Source organism: Acomys russatus, chromosome 14 (assembly GCF_903995435.1).
Source record: "Acomys russatus chromosome 14, mAcoRus1.1, whole genome shotgun sequence".
NCBI lineage: Eukaryota > Metazoa > Chordata > Mammalia > Rodentia > Muridae > Acomys > Acomys russatus.
In genome coordinates, this window is record NC_067150.1 from 18,451,125 (window position 1) to 18,467,852 (window position 16,728).

At 43.0% G+C, this 16,728-nt stretch overlaps 1 protein-coding gene across 1 annotated transcript in view; it reads left to right on the forward strand.

Annotated features, from left to right (window-relative positions):
* Positions 1 to 16,424, forward strand: part of Npsr1 (neuropeptide S receptor 1) — a 208,947-nt gene extending 192,523 nt beyond the window's left edge. The window contains exons 6-9 of the mRNA XM_051156800.1: positions 1,703 to 1,779; positions 11,334 to 11,420; positions 15,288 to 15,468; positions 16,288 to 16,424. Of these exons, the coding sequence (XP_051012757.1) occupies positions 1,703 to 1,779; positions 11,334 to 11,420; positions 15,288 to 15,468; positions 16,288 to 16,378 (436 nt within the window). The 3' untranslated portion in view covers positions 16,379 to 16,424. The remainder of the gene's footprint in view (positions 1 to 1,702; positions 1,780 to 11,333; positions 11,421 to 15,287; positions 15,469 to 16,287) is intronic.
* Positions 16,425 to 16,728: the final 304 nt, after the last annotated feature.

Sequence of the window (16,728 nt, forward strand, 5' to 3'; positions counted from 1 at the left end):
TTCTCATTTTTTTTTCCTTAAAGAAAAAAATTAGACCCCAGGCGAGCCCCTGGGTGAAATATCAGAAGGAAAGGATTGCTCTCCCAAGGCCTGACATTCCCTGGAGCACTAAGAGGAGCTCCCAGAGGAAGAATGGAAAAAAACAATAAGAAACAAAGTTTTAACATGGTCATTAATTAAGCTATAGTCTAAAGCTCATTAGAATCTATTAGTGCTTTGTCAGCTACTACAAATTGGAACTCTTTTTTTAAACTACCAATTCTCAAGAGGGAAGATTATGCAGTTTAAAAATAAGGCTGTGTTTTCTCCCAAAGTTTTTAGTTGAAGCGTTCCGTAAAGTTTAAATGTCAAGTAATGTTGAGACAAGTTGAAAATTTTTGAATTTACCAAAGAAGATGGAAAATACAAAATTTGCTGATGCGTGTATGTTATTAGCATTCTGCTGGCGTAGACCTCATCATGGAAGGAAAGTGGGTGTGATGGAAAATTGGAGGGGGGTGGGAAACAAGAAGGAAAACTATACTCGTACGTCCACTGATAAGCACTATGCTCGGCTCTTTAAATATGATGATACTTGACACTCAAAATTTCAAGAGGCTTATGTTACAGAATCTCAACTTAGTCTGAGTGTTGGTTATCAACTACTGTGTAACAAGTTATCCCAAACCTAGGGCATTGAAACAGTGAACATTTCCAATCTATAATGTGTCTGGGTTGGGGCCTGGACAAACCCAGCTTGGTCTGTGTTTGTGTAAAGTGATCATCACTGGAGTAACTAGGGGTGGAAAGTCACTAGAAGCAGCACACTTAGGAAGGGTCTTTCCAAGGCTCCTCATGTTTTTGCAGAACTAATTATCCCGGGGCTTCTGGCTCGATGGCAGCTGTGCCTTGAGAAATATGCAGTTACACACTTGCTCCATTCTGTGTAACCTCAGGAACCACAGCAAGCTTAGCTGAAGCAAGTACCAGATCCCTGTTGAATTCAAGGAGACGGGGTCACACTACTAGAAGAATACACGGGAGGGACATAGAGGCTAGCAATCCTAGAGTGGGTAATCATGGTGGCTATTCCTGTAATTGGGCCTGTAGGGAGTGCATTCAAGAAACCTAAGATCTTGAAGCCAGTCTGAGCTATGGAGTGAACATTTTCCTAGCATCTGTAAGATCCCTATATAACTCCAGACTTCGAAGGAAGGCAGAGACAGGGGAATCTCAAAAGCAAGATGGCCAGTCTTAATTTGGGATTAAGAGACCAAACTTGACTAAAAAGACAGAAGAGAATCATAGGAAATGACTCCTGATATCAACCACAGGCCTCTACATAACACACACACACACACACACACACACACACACACACACACACACACACACGGAAAGATTAACTAAAACCAAATAGCACATATGTAGTAAATGACCCCTACCTGCAAAGGCTGGGTTTGAATTATAATCAACACTGTACTTCTGAATACCTGGGTTATTTAACCCCTCCAGATTTTCATTTGCTTATTTAAGACACGAGCAGTTCATGGATGAACTCAATCTTAGGGTACCTTCAGTATCAGCAAGCAATGTTGTCAGGGATGGTTGAAACCTCTCCCACTATACCTTTCCAGAGGGGAAATAGCAGTGGTAAGCTTTCTGAATCCTCACACGGGGGACTTATCAACCATGTTAATGTTCTCTGTGGTTCCTTCTGCAGCGTCATTTATGGCCTTGTGATCCGAACTATTTGGATTAAAAGCAAAGCCCATGAGACGGTGATTTCCAACTGCTCAGGTAAGGTTCTGAGTTTTCCAACTCTCCACTAAGTTATCTCCTACAGATCGGCTCCTCTGGAAGTACGGGGTGGAGCTGCCTGGATCCACAAACCAATAATGGAACAGACCCCCCAAAAAAATCTTCCCATAGGTCTGTCTTTTACTTGGCCTCCCTGAAAACTGCAGGAGAGGGCTGGTGAGATGGTTAAGGATATAAGGGCACTTGTTGCCCAGACTAAGGACCTGAATTCAACACCCAGAATTCACCACAGTAGAAAGAGAAAGTGGACTCTAGAGAGCTGAATAAATAAATAAGACGCAAATAAAAAATACATGAGGGAAGGAAGAGGGTACTCTGGGCTTGTCCAATTGTACAAGCATCGTCCTTTACAACAGCTTTTGAGGCAGCTGTATGCCAGGAAGGAAGAAGATTAGGGGCACAGCACATCTACCCAACCTGTTTGGCTTGAATTAGAAATAGGTGACTCTGCCATCTGACCACAGGATGCTCTTAAGCCGTAAATCAGGCATGGCTTAGCCCACATGTTTTTCCTGCCATTCTACTCCCAGACAAGACCGACATGGAGACAGCCCTCTAGGACCCTTCCCTAAGTTCCATTTTACTGAACTTAGTGCATGGCACCTCTACCCAGCTCTGTGAGACCTGGATGTAGCCCTGATTCCCAGGAAGTAGTGCCAAGCCTGCTTAGGTTATGTTGGAGTAAGCAAAGCAAACCGATGCGCCAGAAAGAAGAAAGGTTTCTGGTGTTTCTATAATGTGACAGAATGTAGAAAAGATGACTCTGCTTCGGTCTCATGCAACTCCAATCCCTTATGTCAACACATGCATGCCCCGCAGGCTCATACGCACAAAATAGCTACAAATGTTCACACACCAAGACTCATATACACTATAACACACACACACACACACACACACACACACACACACACACACACACACACACATCTGTACTCAGACAAGGACCACAAACAAGTATACAAAACTCTGGAAGAAGTTGGCTTCTGCTCCAGATCTAGCACTGGGAACTATGACACCTTACAACGTCATACAACCTCCCTGGGCTCCAGGGAGTAAAAGGAGTAGCTGCATTAGACTCTGTCTAAATCTATGTTTCGACTTGGGCTCCCTAAATCTGCATCAGCCATAGCTGGAGCTCGGCATATCACACTAGAAGCTTTCTTTTCCCATGAGATAGGAGATGGCGGAGAGGTTTATCCGGCGTGAGCCTCTGTTTCTTTCCTTAGAGAATGCGGAGAGGAATGTGAATCTTGGCATCTTCGTCTCAGTGCAGGTGGTAGGTGGTTCTTCTGTGTTCTCCCGTGAGCCAGCAGCCGGAAAGGCAACGGGCACGAATCTCAGGCCCTGTGCCCCAGTGACACAGACAGGGCAGAGGGAGAGGCAAAGCATCTGCTGTTGGCCAGCGGACAGACATCCTTCCATTTGTTATCACTCTAATCCCCACCGAACTTCCAAGGTGGTGTTCTGCAGATAACAAACAAGCTCAAGAGCGAGGCACCTTGCTGTTTCTCTGTGTAGCACATGATGGCAAGACCAGGATCCAAGGGCATGTGACTGATGAGAACACCTATGGTTTTCCCCTTAAGCCCAGCCACCTCCCACGAGGAAGAAAATTATAGAAAGAGAAGTGATAAATGACTTTAACAACAGGTCCAATTTGGGGAGCGGGGGGACAAAAATGAATAAAACAAAACCCGTTTTTATTAAAAATCCGAACTCAAGGTCTTTGGTCCAGAATATTATACATGCTACTCCCCTGAAGCAGCCCCCAGGCCCATGTCTAAAGCATATATATATGTATGTATATACATACACACACACACACACACACACACACACACACACACACACACACATATATATATATATATGTTCAGACTTTGATTTGGTTGAGGTACCTGGGGTCCTGTTGTTCTTCCAGACTTTGATTCTCCATCTTGTGACTTCTGCACATTGCAGAAGGCTTGAGTGCTCTCTGCCTTCCCCTCTGAGAGCTTACCCACCCTTCCTCACCCCAAACAATTCTTCTGTCTGCACTCCTTGCCAGTGAGCTACTGGGAAGCTTACCTCATTTTTCATAAGTTCACCATTCAGAAAAGGGAGCAAGGCACATACAGCCAGAGATCTGAAGTGATCTAAGGTGGCCTTCCCAATCATTGTGGCAAGCTCTCTCTCTCTCTCTCTCTCTCTCTCTCTCTCTCTCTCTCTCTCTCTCTCTCTCTCCCCTTATATCTCTCTTCTATTTTTGTTTTCTAGTCACAACATTGGACTTCCCCAACCTCCAGTACTGAATCAGTACAAAGCCACTAATATGCATAGCATTGCCTTTTCCTAAATCAGAAATGGCTACTGTCAATTTTTACCACTTAATATAATTTTGAGTCTTCATTGCACCTGTGTTTAGTTTGTCACCATCTGGGACCTTCTTCTGGAAGGAGGCCAGCTGCTGTTCTCAGAGTATCATCTCCTGTTAGTATTTTATTCATCAGTGGACTTTCCTTGACATCCCATGTGTCACAGCAGCCAAGAAGCTCAGGAGCTGGCTGGTAATGCGATCTCCAGCGGTGTTGTCATGCCAGGATCACTGCTCATCAGCAAGGTACATTGGCTCAGATTAATGTGAACAGAAGCTCACTTTGTAAACACTGCCTGCCAAGCCGAAGTTGTCCTTAGTGTGGAGCCCTTCTTCTCTCTGACAAGCATGTTTACTTTCTCCCACTCAGAGGCTGACGTAAAGGGGGGGGGGGAGGAACAGCTTCATAAATGACCCGAAGACTCCCACAAGCAGATGGCGTAGACCTCAAACATTAGCTCTCACAGCCTCACGGGTTTGAATTCTAGAAGAAGCTACATCTTATGGTGAGGACATTTACTGTATGAGGAGAGGAGATTAGGGAGGGAAAGCCATGAGATGGAAAGACTATAACATTTCTAGAGAGAACTGGATCTCACCATCGTGGCTTCGCTGGTGTGATATACCAAACTACAAGGTTCAAATTCTATGAGGGCAGAATGAGGCAGAGAAATCACACCTTCAGATTAGGAACTAAGTTAACATTCTGCTATGATGAAGCCCAGTAAGTTTTTTTAACACCAGCGCCCCCCCCCCCGCCCCAGTAGCTGAGGACAGACAAGACACCTTTCTACACATAGATATGGCTAACAAAATGCATGCAAGAAAAATGCAAAGACGTAAGCAAATGACTATTGTGGAAGTTTGTAGCTAGCACGACTCCATGCCATTAACATGTTGGCTTGCCCCAGCTGATCTGCAAACTAACAGGATTTTGTGGCAAAGGTGAAGTAAAACTCCATTTTGCTAAGCCTGGTAGATGTTTTTAAAACAGATAGAAAAATTCAAGAGCTGAGAAAATCCAAACTATTCCTGGAAAAGTAGAACAAAGTAGAAAAGTTTTTTTGGTTTCAAACATGAGTTCATTGTAAAGTCAAAGCTGTTAATAGAGTGTCCTTGACATAAAATAGATAACAGTAGGAAATAATATGTCCCTCAAACAGATCCAAATACATATAAGGACTTGACATATGTCATTGGGTAAAAATTACAACTTTACTTCAATCCACAGACAAAACAGAACTTCAGGGTCTCATATGTAAAAATGTTTCTTTACTTTTTAAACAAAAGTAAGATACCATCTTTATGACACTGGAAAATAAAAGATTTGTAAGACAAGATATGTGGTACATTACATTGCAAATGAAAGTGTGTTAGTTTGAATCTCTTAGTGCTTTAAAAAAGCAATCTGAGTGCTCGAGGAGAAACTATTTGGAACACATGTGCCCAGAAAAATGTGATATACAGAATGCAAGAAGGACACTTAAGGTCACATAAAACAAACAAAGAACAATCACATGCTAACACTCAGCAAAACATGAGCAGGCATTTATCAAAACAGGAAAGCCAGATCTTCAGCCCCATCAGTAATTAGAGAGGTGTGAGTTTAATTCTCAAGTAGACACAACTGTCCACCAATGGAATTGATTTTTGAAGGTGCTCTGATCATTCTAAGGGCTGCATACAAACAAATCTCATAGTTTCCTCTTTGCTTAGCTGTAGCATTCTTCACATATGCATCAGGCTGCTGGTCTGTCTGCTTCTGGTCTTTCCCACATCCTGTCAGTCATGACCAAGACCTAACCTCATCAGATCTTCCCTTTCTTCCCTTCCTAGTCCCCATTTCTCCTCAGAGTGGAGACCAGCTGAGGCAGCTGAGGCATCAAGTAGGAAGCCACATCCTTGGTTTAATTATTGTCTCAAGGATAAACCTTAAAAGGGTATTTCCTGGTTAAAACCTCTGGTGTCAATAGCTTCATCTGGGAACTAGGCGGTTCTTGTTGGGATCTGCACACACTTAGAAGGGACCCCTGACTGATTTAAGGTTGTGTTGTATTTTCACTTCACAATGGCCCACACAAGAAACATAGCCAGTGCAGACCAGAAGCTGTTGGTATTTACAAATCTATAAAGTCAGGAATTTGGAGACTTTCTCTAACTCCTTTATAATCCTTGTTAAGCCAAGCATCTCTGATCTAAGGTCATTTCTTTTCTCCAGCTCTTTTCTAAGTGTTCCTGGTAACAAATCAATACAAAAACGATCAATGTAATATGCTCTTAACATTATAGTTAATCACACTCATTTCCATCATCTGACAGGGTGGGCACACTGGCCCCACATGTGGCACATCCAGCAAACATGTCACCGTTATCCCATCCTCCTGTCACTCACCGCCTGCCTGTGTTCATCCCATAGTTGAGTAAAGGATGCATGATGCAGTATAAAAAAACATTTAACCAATAAGCCACAGGGACCAAAATGCTCCCCAGTGGCCTGTGTTTTGTGTTTCTAGTAAGACAGCTTCTATACATGATATAAACGTCTGAAGGGAACTCCAGAGCTACATACACTCTAAAACATAAGTAACCTTAACAAATGAGAGGGCTTTTAAAAAATATTTGTTCATTTTAATTTTATGTCTATGAGTATTTCCCTGAATGCATATATGTGCATTACAAGCATGCCCAGCACCTAGGAAGGCCAGAAAAATCATGAATTCCTTGGAACTGGAGATTTTTGCCTGAACTGGAGTGTGGAGTAGAAAACAACTAACAAGCAAGTTTGTTGACACTTCCTCAGAGCCTGTTGTTACCTCCTGTTAGTACTGAAATTAAAAACGTCCAGAGAAAAAACTTCAAAATGCCTTCATCTTGAAGGGTCAGACAAGGAAGCAAACTAATGGTGTGTACAGGCGCACCTCAAGACAAGAAAGGGGCAGGAAGTTCTCCCGGGCATTAAGGTCAAAGGGCTATGTAAGTTTGGGGTCCGCGGGAACATTCTGAAATAATCGCGCTCCTCCCTTGTGGTCATGGAGGGAGAAATGCTGGCTGTGGAGCTCAAGGGACCGGAAAGTCCTGAAAGCTTCGTCAGCTCTGCTCAGGCCTCTGTGGACAGCAGAGCCCAGAGCCCAGACGGGGGAAGCCACAGCTTGCCTCCGAGTAGTAGAAGACTGGGAGCAGGTACCTAGGGAATGGCAGTGATGCTGACCCATCTGAAACCCTGGGACTGAATGGAAGAATTTTGAAGGAGAAAGCAGGGAGGTTGCACAGGAGCACGGACATCTTCAGAGAGCTCATGAGGGTGTTTCTATTTTTTATATATATATATTTTTTTTATTTTATTTTATTTTATTTTATTTTATTTTATTTATTTATTTATTTATTTATTTATTTATTTTTGGTTTTTCGAGACAGGGTTTCTCTGTGTAGCCTTGGCCATCCTGGACTCACTTTGTAGACCAGACTGGCCTCGAACTCACAGCGATCCGCCTGCCTCTGCCTCCCGAGTGCTGGGATTAAAGGCGTGCGCCACCACGCCCGGCTATGAGGGTGTTTCTAAAGAGGTTGCAGCTGTTGTACAGATGGCGCCGAAGCCCGAGGCTCTCCATAGGGGTGGTGGCTGGCAACAGTGGGTGAGGTGGAATGGCAGGGCTGCCCAGACCAGCAGCACGGATCCAGACCTGGTCAGGGTAACATGGTGGCCCCAGGGAAGAAGTGGCCAGGGACGATGTGGAGACATTCTGAGATGTGCTCTTGTGTTTGCCCGAAAAATTAGCACCACAGGATCCTGGGAAGGAAATGGCCTATCCCATAATTGAGCAAAGGACTCCTAATATGATCAAAAATAAATAGTAACTGATAAACCCCAGGGGCAACTAGGCTATATTTTTGAATAAAAAGTTCTCATTGATGAAAATTAATAAGTTTCAAAAACTTCAAAAAAAATTTTTAAATGAACCTGAAATGCATAAAATTTCTATACGTGAAACATACTTGTTTTCAAATGTCTCTCTCCTGATAGACTGCCTTGTTTCAGGGCAACTCACCTGCACACATTCCAGGTTCCAGGGGGAAATCTGTAAATCCACAGGAGAGAAATTCACTTTGATTTAAAGTTCCAGGGGACCGGTCTCTGGATCCAGGTACTGGGTCTACATGGAGAATGGGATTCTGGGATTCTGGATAAAGATGCTTTCTGCTTAAACCTGGGTCGAATCTGTGGAGCCCCTGGAAAGGCGGAAGGAGAAAACCAACCCCACAAAGAAGCCCCCTGACTTACACATACACAATCGGCCATTCAAGTTCTGTTCTCCGCAATACTAGCTAGATAATCGCATAACCACACACGTAAGAAGTAATGAGATCATGAAGGGATCCTGAGTCCTTGGGAAGGTGAAAAACTGGAGCCAACCCCTTGGAGACCAACTCTCTGGCCTGATCTGGCTCCAGCCGCACCCTGGAACGCAGGCAGTGTTGGCAAGCGTGGTGTTTCCAGCCTCAGATCTAACGAGCCTGCTGCCTCCCAGCTTCCTAAGCCATTCATCCGACGACAGCTGAATTTCACTGTTTTCAGTACAGCACAGTGCCAAGTCCGGAGTAGAAATAATCCTTTTATCTCCCAATAAAGGAGAATTACCTGCATTCTGTAACTCAGCTCTCTTTGAAGAGCAGCCTTTGGAGCTGGAGGCTTTGCATTGCCTGGAGTGGTCACATAAAAGATGATTTTTCACTGATCTCTTTGGGAGATCCAGAGGGCAGGGAGTTGATGATATTGTCATTTAGTCACCCTGTGGAAAGTGGTGAGATTTTCCATTTTAAAAGATTTCAGAGCACAAATGTCATTCTCAAAAACTTTTCTGAAAGACAAATTAAGTTTTCAAAGCCACACTGTTTAGGGACCAGCTGTTACCTTGGGCCAGCATGTGGGGACACTTCGAAAGGATATAATTTGATCTGCTATCATCTCTCCTTGCCCCTGTGGAGATAATCTGACCCTGATAATTTCCTGCTGTCTATGGCCACGTCATTATACAATGGACTATCTAGGTAGTAATACTGTCAGTTTTCTTTCACAAAGACAGATCACCTTCATCCTTAAACACTGTTAAAACTTAGTTCATTCCAAGTGGCAAGGTGACTGACATGTCAGCACAGAGCCTGACACTCGGAATATCTTCACAGTACCTCAGTGGGCTACATTTTATTTTCCAAATTAGGAAACCAAGGCTGGAACTTTAGGCCACTTACCCAAGCATCTAGTCACTGGTGGAGGGGAAGGATTTGCTCAGGTCTGCACCCAAAGCCTGCATCCTTCCTGTGATACCACCCTGGAGATGTGGGCTTTTACCCTTTGCAACTACAGAAATGTGAACTGTTAATTCTTCATGGGAGCAGGCTAGCCTAGACCTTAGAGGATACCTAAAAGACTCTCTGGCCTCTACTCTCTTTAACAGTGCTCCCACCCCTACACAAGAACACTTGTGGCAACCTAAACTAGAACCAGAAATTTCCAAAGTCCTTGCAAGGTAAAAAGCACGCCTCTTAAGAATCATTGCCGTGGAAGAACTCTGGGGTGCCTATCCTCTTAGACTGCTAAGGTTCTGTGATTCTGAGAAATATGGAGAATAATTTAAAGACCCAAGCTGAAGAAGTAAGAATAATTACAGCCAGTATTTAGTTCTTTGTACCTATAAAAGCCCATTCATTAGTAATAGCACCATCAACTCCAATGCAGAAATAGCCATATTGTAAAAATGCTTAGTAGCACTCAGTAGGCAAGGCATTCAGGAGAAGCCCAGAGTCTTCCTGATTTGTCTTCAGTGGTACCCTCCACTCCAAATCTTACACAATCTTAGGCAACATCAAAATAAGAGCACATCTTCCTCATTCTTGCTTGATGCCACAGCTTCTGGTTCCCCAGTCCCCTGTGCGTCCTTGCCTCTTTACTTTTGGAATTCCTCTCCCTCGTTAGAGTTCACATGAAGGTAACCACACCCTTTCATGACTTCCCAGCACACCTCCTGGAATGGAACAGGCAGGAAATCACTCTCTCCTTTGTCCATGTTGTGCTGTGTCTCTCTGATCTCATCCATCTTTGTGGGGATTGGTATATTTCTTACTTCTTAAAAGTTTCTAGAAAACAAGAAAAAGAGCTCTATCTGGCCCTTTTTAGTCCATCTATACCTAGTGTCAAATGCGCTTTGCTTGGTGGACAAGGCTACGTGGTATTAGAAGCAAGACTGAGTGCTTAGAACATAGCTTAACTTCTGGCCAGTTCCCACAAGGATTAAAATATATTTCAAGTGCAAAACAGTGAGGACAGTGGGGTCTGCAGTTGGCTTCTCTGGTGAAATACCATCTTTTTCCTGAGCTGTCTTTCTAGTTGTGCTTACTGGGGCCAGCTCCAGCTCCTTGGCATCCAGTAAAGAGTGGGGGCTAGCATTTTGCCCATGCTTCACCAAGTGTGTGTAAAGTTCGCACGTCCTATGAGATGAGAGGCCTTCAGGCACAGGGTCCTGTGGCCAATGTTCCTTCTCCCCGTCTCCTCTTGACCCATTTCATTCAGCTCTATTGCACTTTCTGCAGATCTTAAGCAACCTTAGTTTTTAATCACTGCTCCTCCACTGGAAGAAGTACGTGTTGATTTCTTCAACAAGCATTCAATAATCCTTCAATACATGAACTTTAATTATGACAAAGCCTTGCTCCACAGATTCTCACATCCATCCTCCCTTGAAAGTCTTGCCTTCAGATGACAGTTACATTTGGTTAAAGTTTATGTGAAGGTTCAGTTGTGGTTGTTTCTTGTGCCTTGGGCTTTTACTGAGAGCCGCTTCAGAATGAGACTAGTGAGTTGACCTGGAGTAGCCATTCTAGGGGGTAGAAGTGACTGCTTGGGCTTCTCAGCACAGCATGGCCTGAGAGCAGCCCTCAGCAAGGAGGCCCCATCCCTTGTAGCCTTGTGATCTAATTATAGCTATTCCTGACGGACTAAGAATCCTAGCACCCCTTGGCATTTGCATTAGGTTGCAAATCAAGCAGTTCCTCTCAGCCACCCCTGAGCCATCTTAGTTTAAGACTGTCACAGAGGAGCAGGACATAAGCAGTTTTGGAAGTCTAACCGGCAGTGTTCCTCAGTCTTGTCTATTTTACCATCCCCTTCCCTTTCTATCTGCAGATGGCAAACTGTGTAGCAGCTACAACCGAGGGCTCATCTCAAAAGCAAAAATCAAGGCCATCAAATACAGCATCGTCATAATCCTTGGTAAGCGTTGTCCTCCCTTGTGTTACAAAACCGTACAAACATCCTGAAGACAAGCTGATGATATACAGGCCAGGCAAGGAAGGAATGTGTTACAAGCACATCTACCTTTCATTAAAAAAAAAAAAAAAATGTGGGGCTCCTAATCTTTCTCTCTGTGAATACAGTTGCCCACCAAGTTCATGGACTGGATCACTTGGAGAAAATCTTATTAAGACTGAACTACCCAGAGATTATATACAAATTATCCTCAACTCAATTGCTTCATTTAAGACATTGTCTCCCCAAGGAAAAGAAGAAGTAGATGTGCATTTCTTTTGGATATTTAGTTTCAGACAGAGTCAGCAATACTTCCCTTACAGCCACAGTGTATGTCCCTCATGCTTCTTGTCTGCTGCCTTTTTCTTTCTACACCTTGGATCCATAAAATCAGTTTGCACTGCTGTGATTATTTCCTGTTTTCTATTTTTATCTGGCATGGTAGATATTCATAAATATAGTTTTATTAAAGTATATCTTAATATAGAGAATCTACAAGTATATGTAGAGGCCTACTATATAAACACACACACATATGTATTTCTTTCTTTTTTTTTTTTTAGTTTGGTGGTTGGTTAGTGTTAATTGTTTTTTTTATTAATTCATTCATTTATATCTGAATAGTTATCCAATCCCTTGTATCCTCCCATTCCTCCCTCCCTCCCATTTTCCCCTTATTCCCCTTCCCTATGACTGTGACTGAGGGGAACCTCCTCCCCCTATATATGCTCATAGGGTATCAAGTCTCTTCTTGGTAGCCTGCTATCCTTCCTCTGAGTGCCCATTAAGACTTTCTCTCCTGCCACAATCATAAATCCATGAAGGCAATGACTTGCTCTTGAGTTACACGTTATCCCCAAAGCCTAAAGTATGGGAACATATACATGACTGAGTTAATATTTGACTCAATATGAATATGAACAAGTGAATGCAAATATACAAAAAAGGAAGGAATTGGGGCTATTTCCTTTTTAGTTAGATGATATACCCCATCTCTTCTTCATTAGAAGCAGTTCGAAACCCCAAGAAGGTATCAGCTATGTGTCAAATCACCACAATATCTCATCTCCCCTTTCTAAAATACAAAATGCCAAAAGGACCACATGCAGCATGCATGACTCAGCCACCCAAGGACAGGCACACAGCAGCCCTGCACACTCAGCTACAGAGGCATCCACAACTCAGCAGGGCTCTAGGAACTCTCTCAGAGACTTTCGGAGGATAGCAGAGATGCTCTGCCTTTACACAAGAATCAACAATGCCCATTGTCTGGATGACGATCTTCATGCTGGTGTATGCCTGGTCAATCAGAAATTATATTCACAGCCATATGAGGTCTGTTCAGTGTTCAGGCAGAGATGCCCACAGGAAAGTCAGAATACTGTCAGATTAGCTATAGCAAATAATTTTGTAATGCCCCTTTACCATCCTAAAATGATAAGTATCTGTAAAACTAAATATTATATTTTTTCAAGTCAGCATACTGTTCTATAAATCAGCTGGAACAAGAGCAAAAGAAAAGGAATTTATAATAGAACAATGTCAATCTTATATGCAGCTGTATGGGCACAGCTACACTAGAAAAGTAATAAAGAAATCAAATGTCTATACCTGTACAGCTACAGGTGACAGGCAATACAGATGTTTTTATGGAGACATTCAAATGTAAGCTGTTTTACTGTCACTAACCTGATTTTCTGAGCAGGCAAACAAACCCTGGTAAGTTTCAAATTAAATAAAATCATTGCTTTTCTGTCTACAATGGAAGTGTATTCCTGAAAGCTTCAATATTTATTGTAAATATTTAGGTGTACCTTTAAATGTGGTAAGTTCTCTAAACCAGGGAAATTATAGACAGGATCTCTTTATACTTAAATGCCACGTTGACCATTCAAAATGTATGTGAGGCATGAGACATTATTGGCTGGCTGAACTGCTCACTCTAGAATATAAGAAGACTGACATTCCTGCAAAACACTCAGGAGAGAGTGAAAGAGAGAGAGAGAGAGAGAGAGAGACAGAGAGAGACAGAGAGAGACACAGACAGACAGACAGACAGACACAGACACAGAGAGACATGAAGACACAGAGAGACAGAAAGAGACAGAGACAGAGACACACAGAGAGAGAGAGAGAGAGAGAGAGAGAGACAGACAGACAGACAGACAGACAGACAGACAGACAGACACAGACACAGGGAGACATGAAGATACAGGGAAACAGAAAGAGACAGAGACACAGAGAGAGACAGAGACAGAGAGAGAGAGAGAGAGAGAGAGAGAGAGAGAGAGAGAGAGAGAGAGAGAGAGAGAGAGAAACAGAAGAATTGCTATTGGCGTACCACAGCTATTCCAATGATGGTATCAACCACCCACAATGCAAAAAGATAGTGATCTCAGTTTTTGAATAATTCCCATTTAAGACATCAGCATCACCTATGGGGCAGGGAATCATGAGTTAATTTCTCATTTCCAAATTCTGAATCAAGTTTCTGAATCCCTATCAAATGATAATGGAAGATAGTTGCTCCTGCATGTAGATGTCCATGGATATTGAACTGCTACTCTGGGGCAAACTCTGAGGGTAAAAAATGATGGGAGAAATAAAGTTGAGACATGGAGAAGGGGAACAGTTTGTGTGCAGGTACCCAAGGCTATGCAGTTCTGTATTCACTGGTATTATCCAGAGAAATGGCAGATAAAAAGGTGATAGCCAACTAGATGACAGAGCAATAGATGATAGATAAATAGATGATGAATGAATAGACAGACAGACAGACAGACAGGTGACAGACTGGTTTTCTCTAAGAAACTGCTTCATGGGACCATGACGATAAAGAAACCTCAAGCTCTGTGGTGAGGTTGGAAACCCAATGTAGCCACTCTTGCAGGTGCGAGTCCAGGTCTGAAGCCAAAGGCTTGAGAACAAAATTGACTCTGTATGTTTCTGTTTAGCTCTGAGTGTGGGTCATTGCTCTGGTTTGAAGATAATCAAGCAGAGAAAGTGAATTCTCATGGGACTTTGTTGTTATATTTATGCCTTCAATAGGTCAGATGAGGCCCATTCACCAGCGGAAGGCAATCTGCTCTACATACGCTACTGATGCAGATATTATTCTCATCCAGAAACATCCTCACACACATGCAGAGTAATATTTAACCAAATGTCTGGGCACCCTGGTGCCTGGCAAGATGACACCTATGCAAACCATCACAACAGATTCCCGTATCCCACTCCTGTCCTTTGATGCTTTGAACTCACACATAGTTGATTTGGACAAGAAGAATGAGGGCATGTTTTCTGAAGAAGTCAACATAGGCATAGAAAAGAACTTTGAGATCATAATGATACCGTCATGATCCACACTTTAAAATTTTTAAGATCGCTTTATCCTGATACATATCCTAGAACTAGTAGTTAATGTCTGGTCTGATTTCATCCTGTTTTGTCTATCTCAGGAATCTCTAAAGGATCTTGCTTTCTTTCTTTCAGCACTGTGATGGTTGGGAGGCCATGGCCATGCCTATCAGATCCCACATGTTCTGCAATAAGTGCACACTACTGGAAGTCAGAGACCCCTTTCCAGACAAGATTGGGCTAATCTGAGCATAGGGATATTGTCTCCAGGATATGTGCATACCAGCACACATGTTTAAGCAAACATGACATTTTATTAACAAACACAAGTGTACATAACAACATGTCCAAGGCCAATATTCCTGAGAGATCTCTAGTACCAAAGAACATCCCAGTTAAAATTCCAGTCACAGCCAACCAAGAGTGGTGTTTCAGATGCACTCATGGTGGTGCTAATGGCTTTCTTCTCCCTAGCTTTCATCTGCTGTTGGAGCCCATACTTCCTCTTTGACATGTTGGATAATTTCAACCTCCTTCCGGACACCAAGGAGCGTTTCTATGCCTCTGTGATCATCCAGAACCTGCCAGCCTTGAACAGTGCCATCAACCCTCTCATCTACTGCTTCTTCAGCAGCTCCATCTGCTTCCCCTGCAAGTAAGATGTGTTCTTGCTGGTGTCAGGTACACCAGCAGGTCTTACATCTAGACCCTGATTCTCATTTTCTTCCCAAAGCTCATTAGTGGGGCACAGAATCCCCATCTCATAGATGAGGTGCTTAAGGGTTAGGAAGTCCCCACTAATTTGATGAATTCAAATCCAGACTGAGGGCATGGCAGTGCTACAAATGTGGAAATCCTTGATTTTGATGGAATCTTCCCCAATGAACTTCTTCAGTATAAATCTACCAGAAAGTGATAGGCAACATTTTCACTACTTATAGGGAAAGCTTTACAAAGTAAGGCTCACAAGACTGAGTGACATTGTTGAGGTTCTACTGATCATTAGTAGCAGAGCTGAAATATACTCTTCTGACACCTACTGTCATTCTGCTGTTTTTCATCTGTTCTCATCAGGTAAAAAGTAAGTGGAGAAACTCATAGCACAGAGACTAATAGGATGCTTTAAGTCTTTGTTTAATGGCAGTAGCTGAGGTTCAGATCCTGCTTCTACAAAGCCAGGTGTGAACTTGGGGTGTGAATATCCATATACTTTCTTTCCTGCATGTGAAAGTGGGGATAACACCAGGGTCTACTTCTTGGTAGATTATGCCACTGTCCACTGGGCTGTAATGGTAGATGATGACACTGTCCACTGGCTGTAATGGCACTGGCAGAGGAGGAGGTTCAGTTGTTCTAGCTTAACAGGTCTTTGGTCTTTAATGACCTTTCTTAACTATTACCTCTTAACACCTATGATGCCTTTTCAATGGGTTAAATCACTTTTCCTTTATTTCTTTATTCTGACTTTCTCTAGGAAGCAAAGATCACAGGATTCCAGAATGACATTCCGAGAAAGAAGTGAGAGGCATGAGATGCAGATTCTCTCCAAGCCAGAATTCATCTAAGCACTAAAGCAATGGTGCTAAGCTCTACTCAATCAGATTTCCGGACCTTCATCACCAGTTAGTGTGTATGCATGAATCTTGAGCCATTTCCTCCGCCCTACTCCTGCATCAAGTAGCGGATGCATGAGGCAAACTTCTTCATGAAGGCATGTTAGTGCAATGCAAACATTAGACAACATGAGCTCATCATGTCTTTGTGTCAGCTAGGAAAGATATTTCTCTCTTCCAGTTTCTCCCAGCCCCCCTTCCCATGGCTTGCCACCTGTGCCGGCAGTTGCCCTGCATCCTTGTGAACTGATGACACAGACAAGCAGAAGATATGGGAAGGCTATTCCTGAGTCATCTAATTA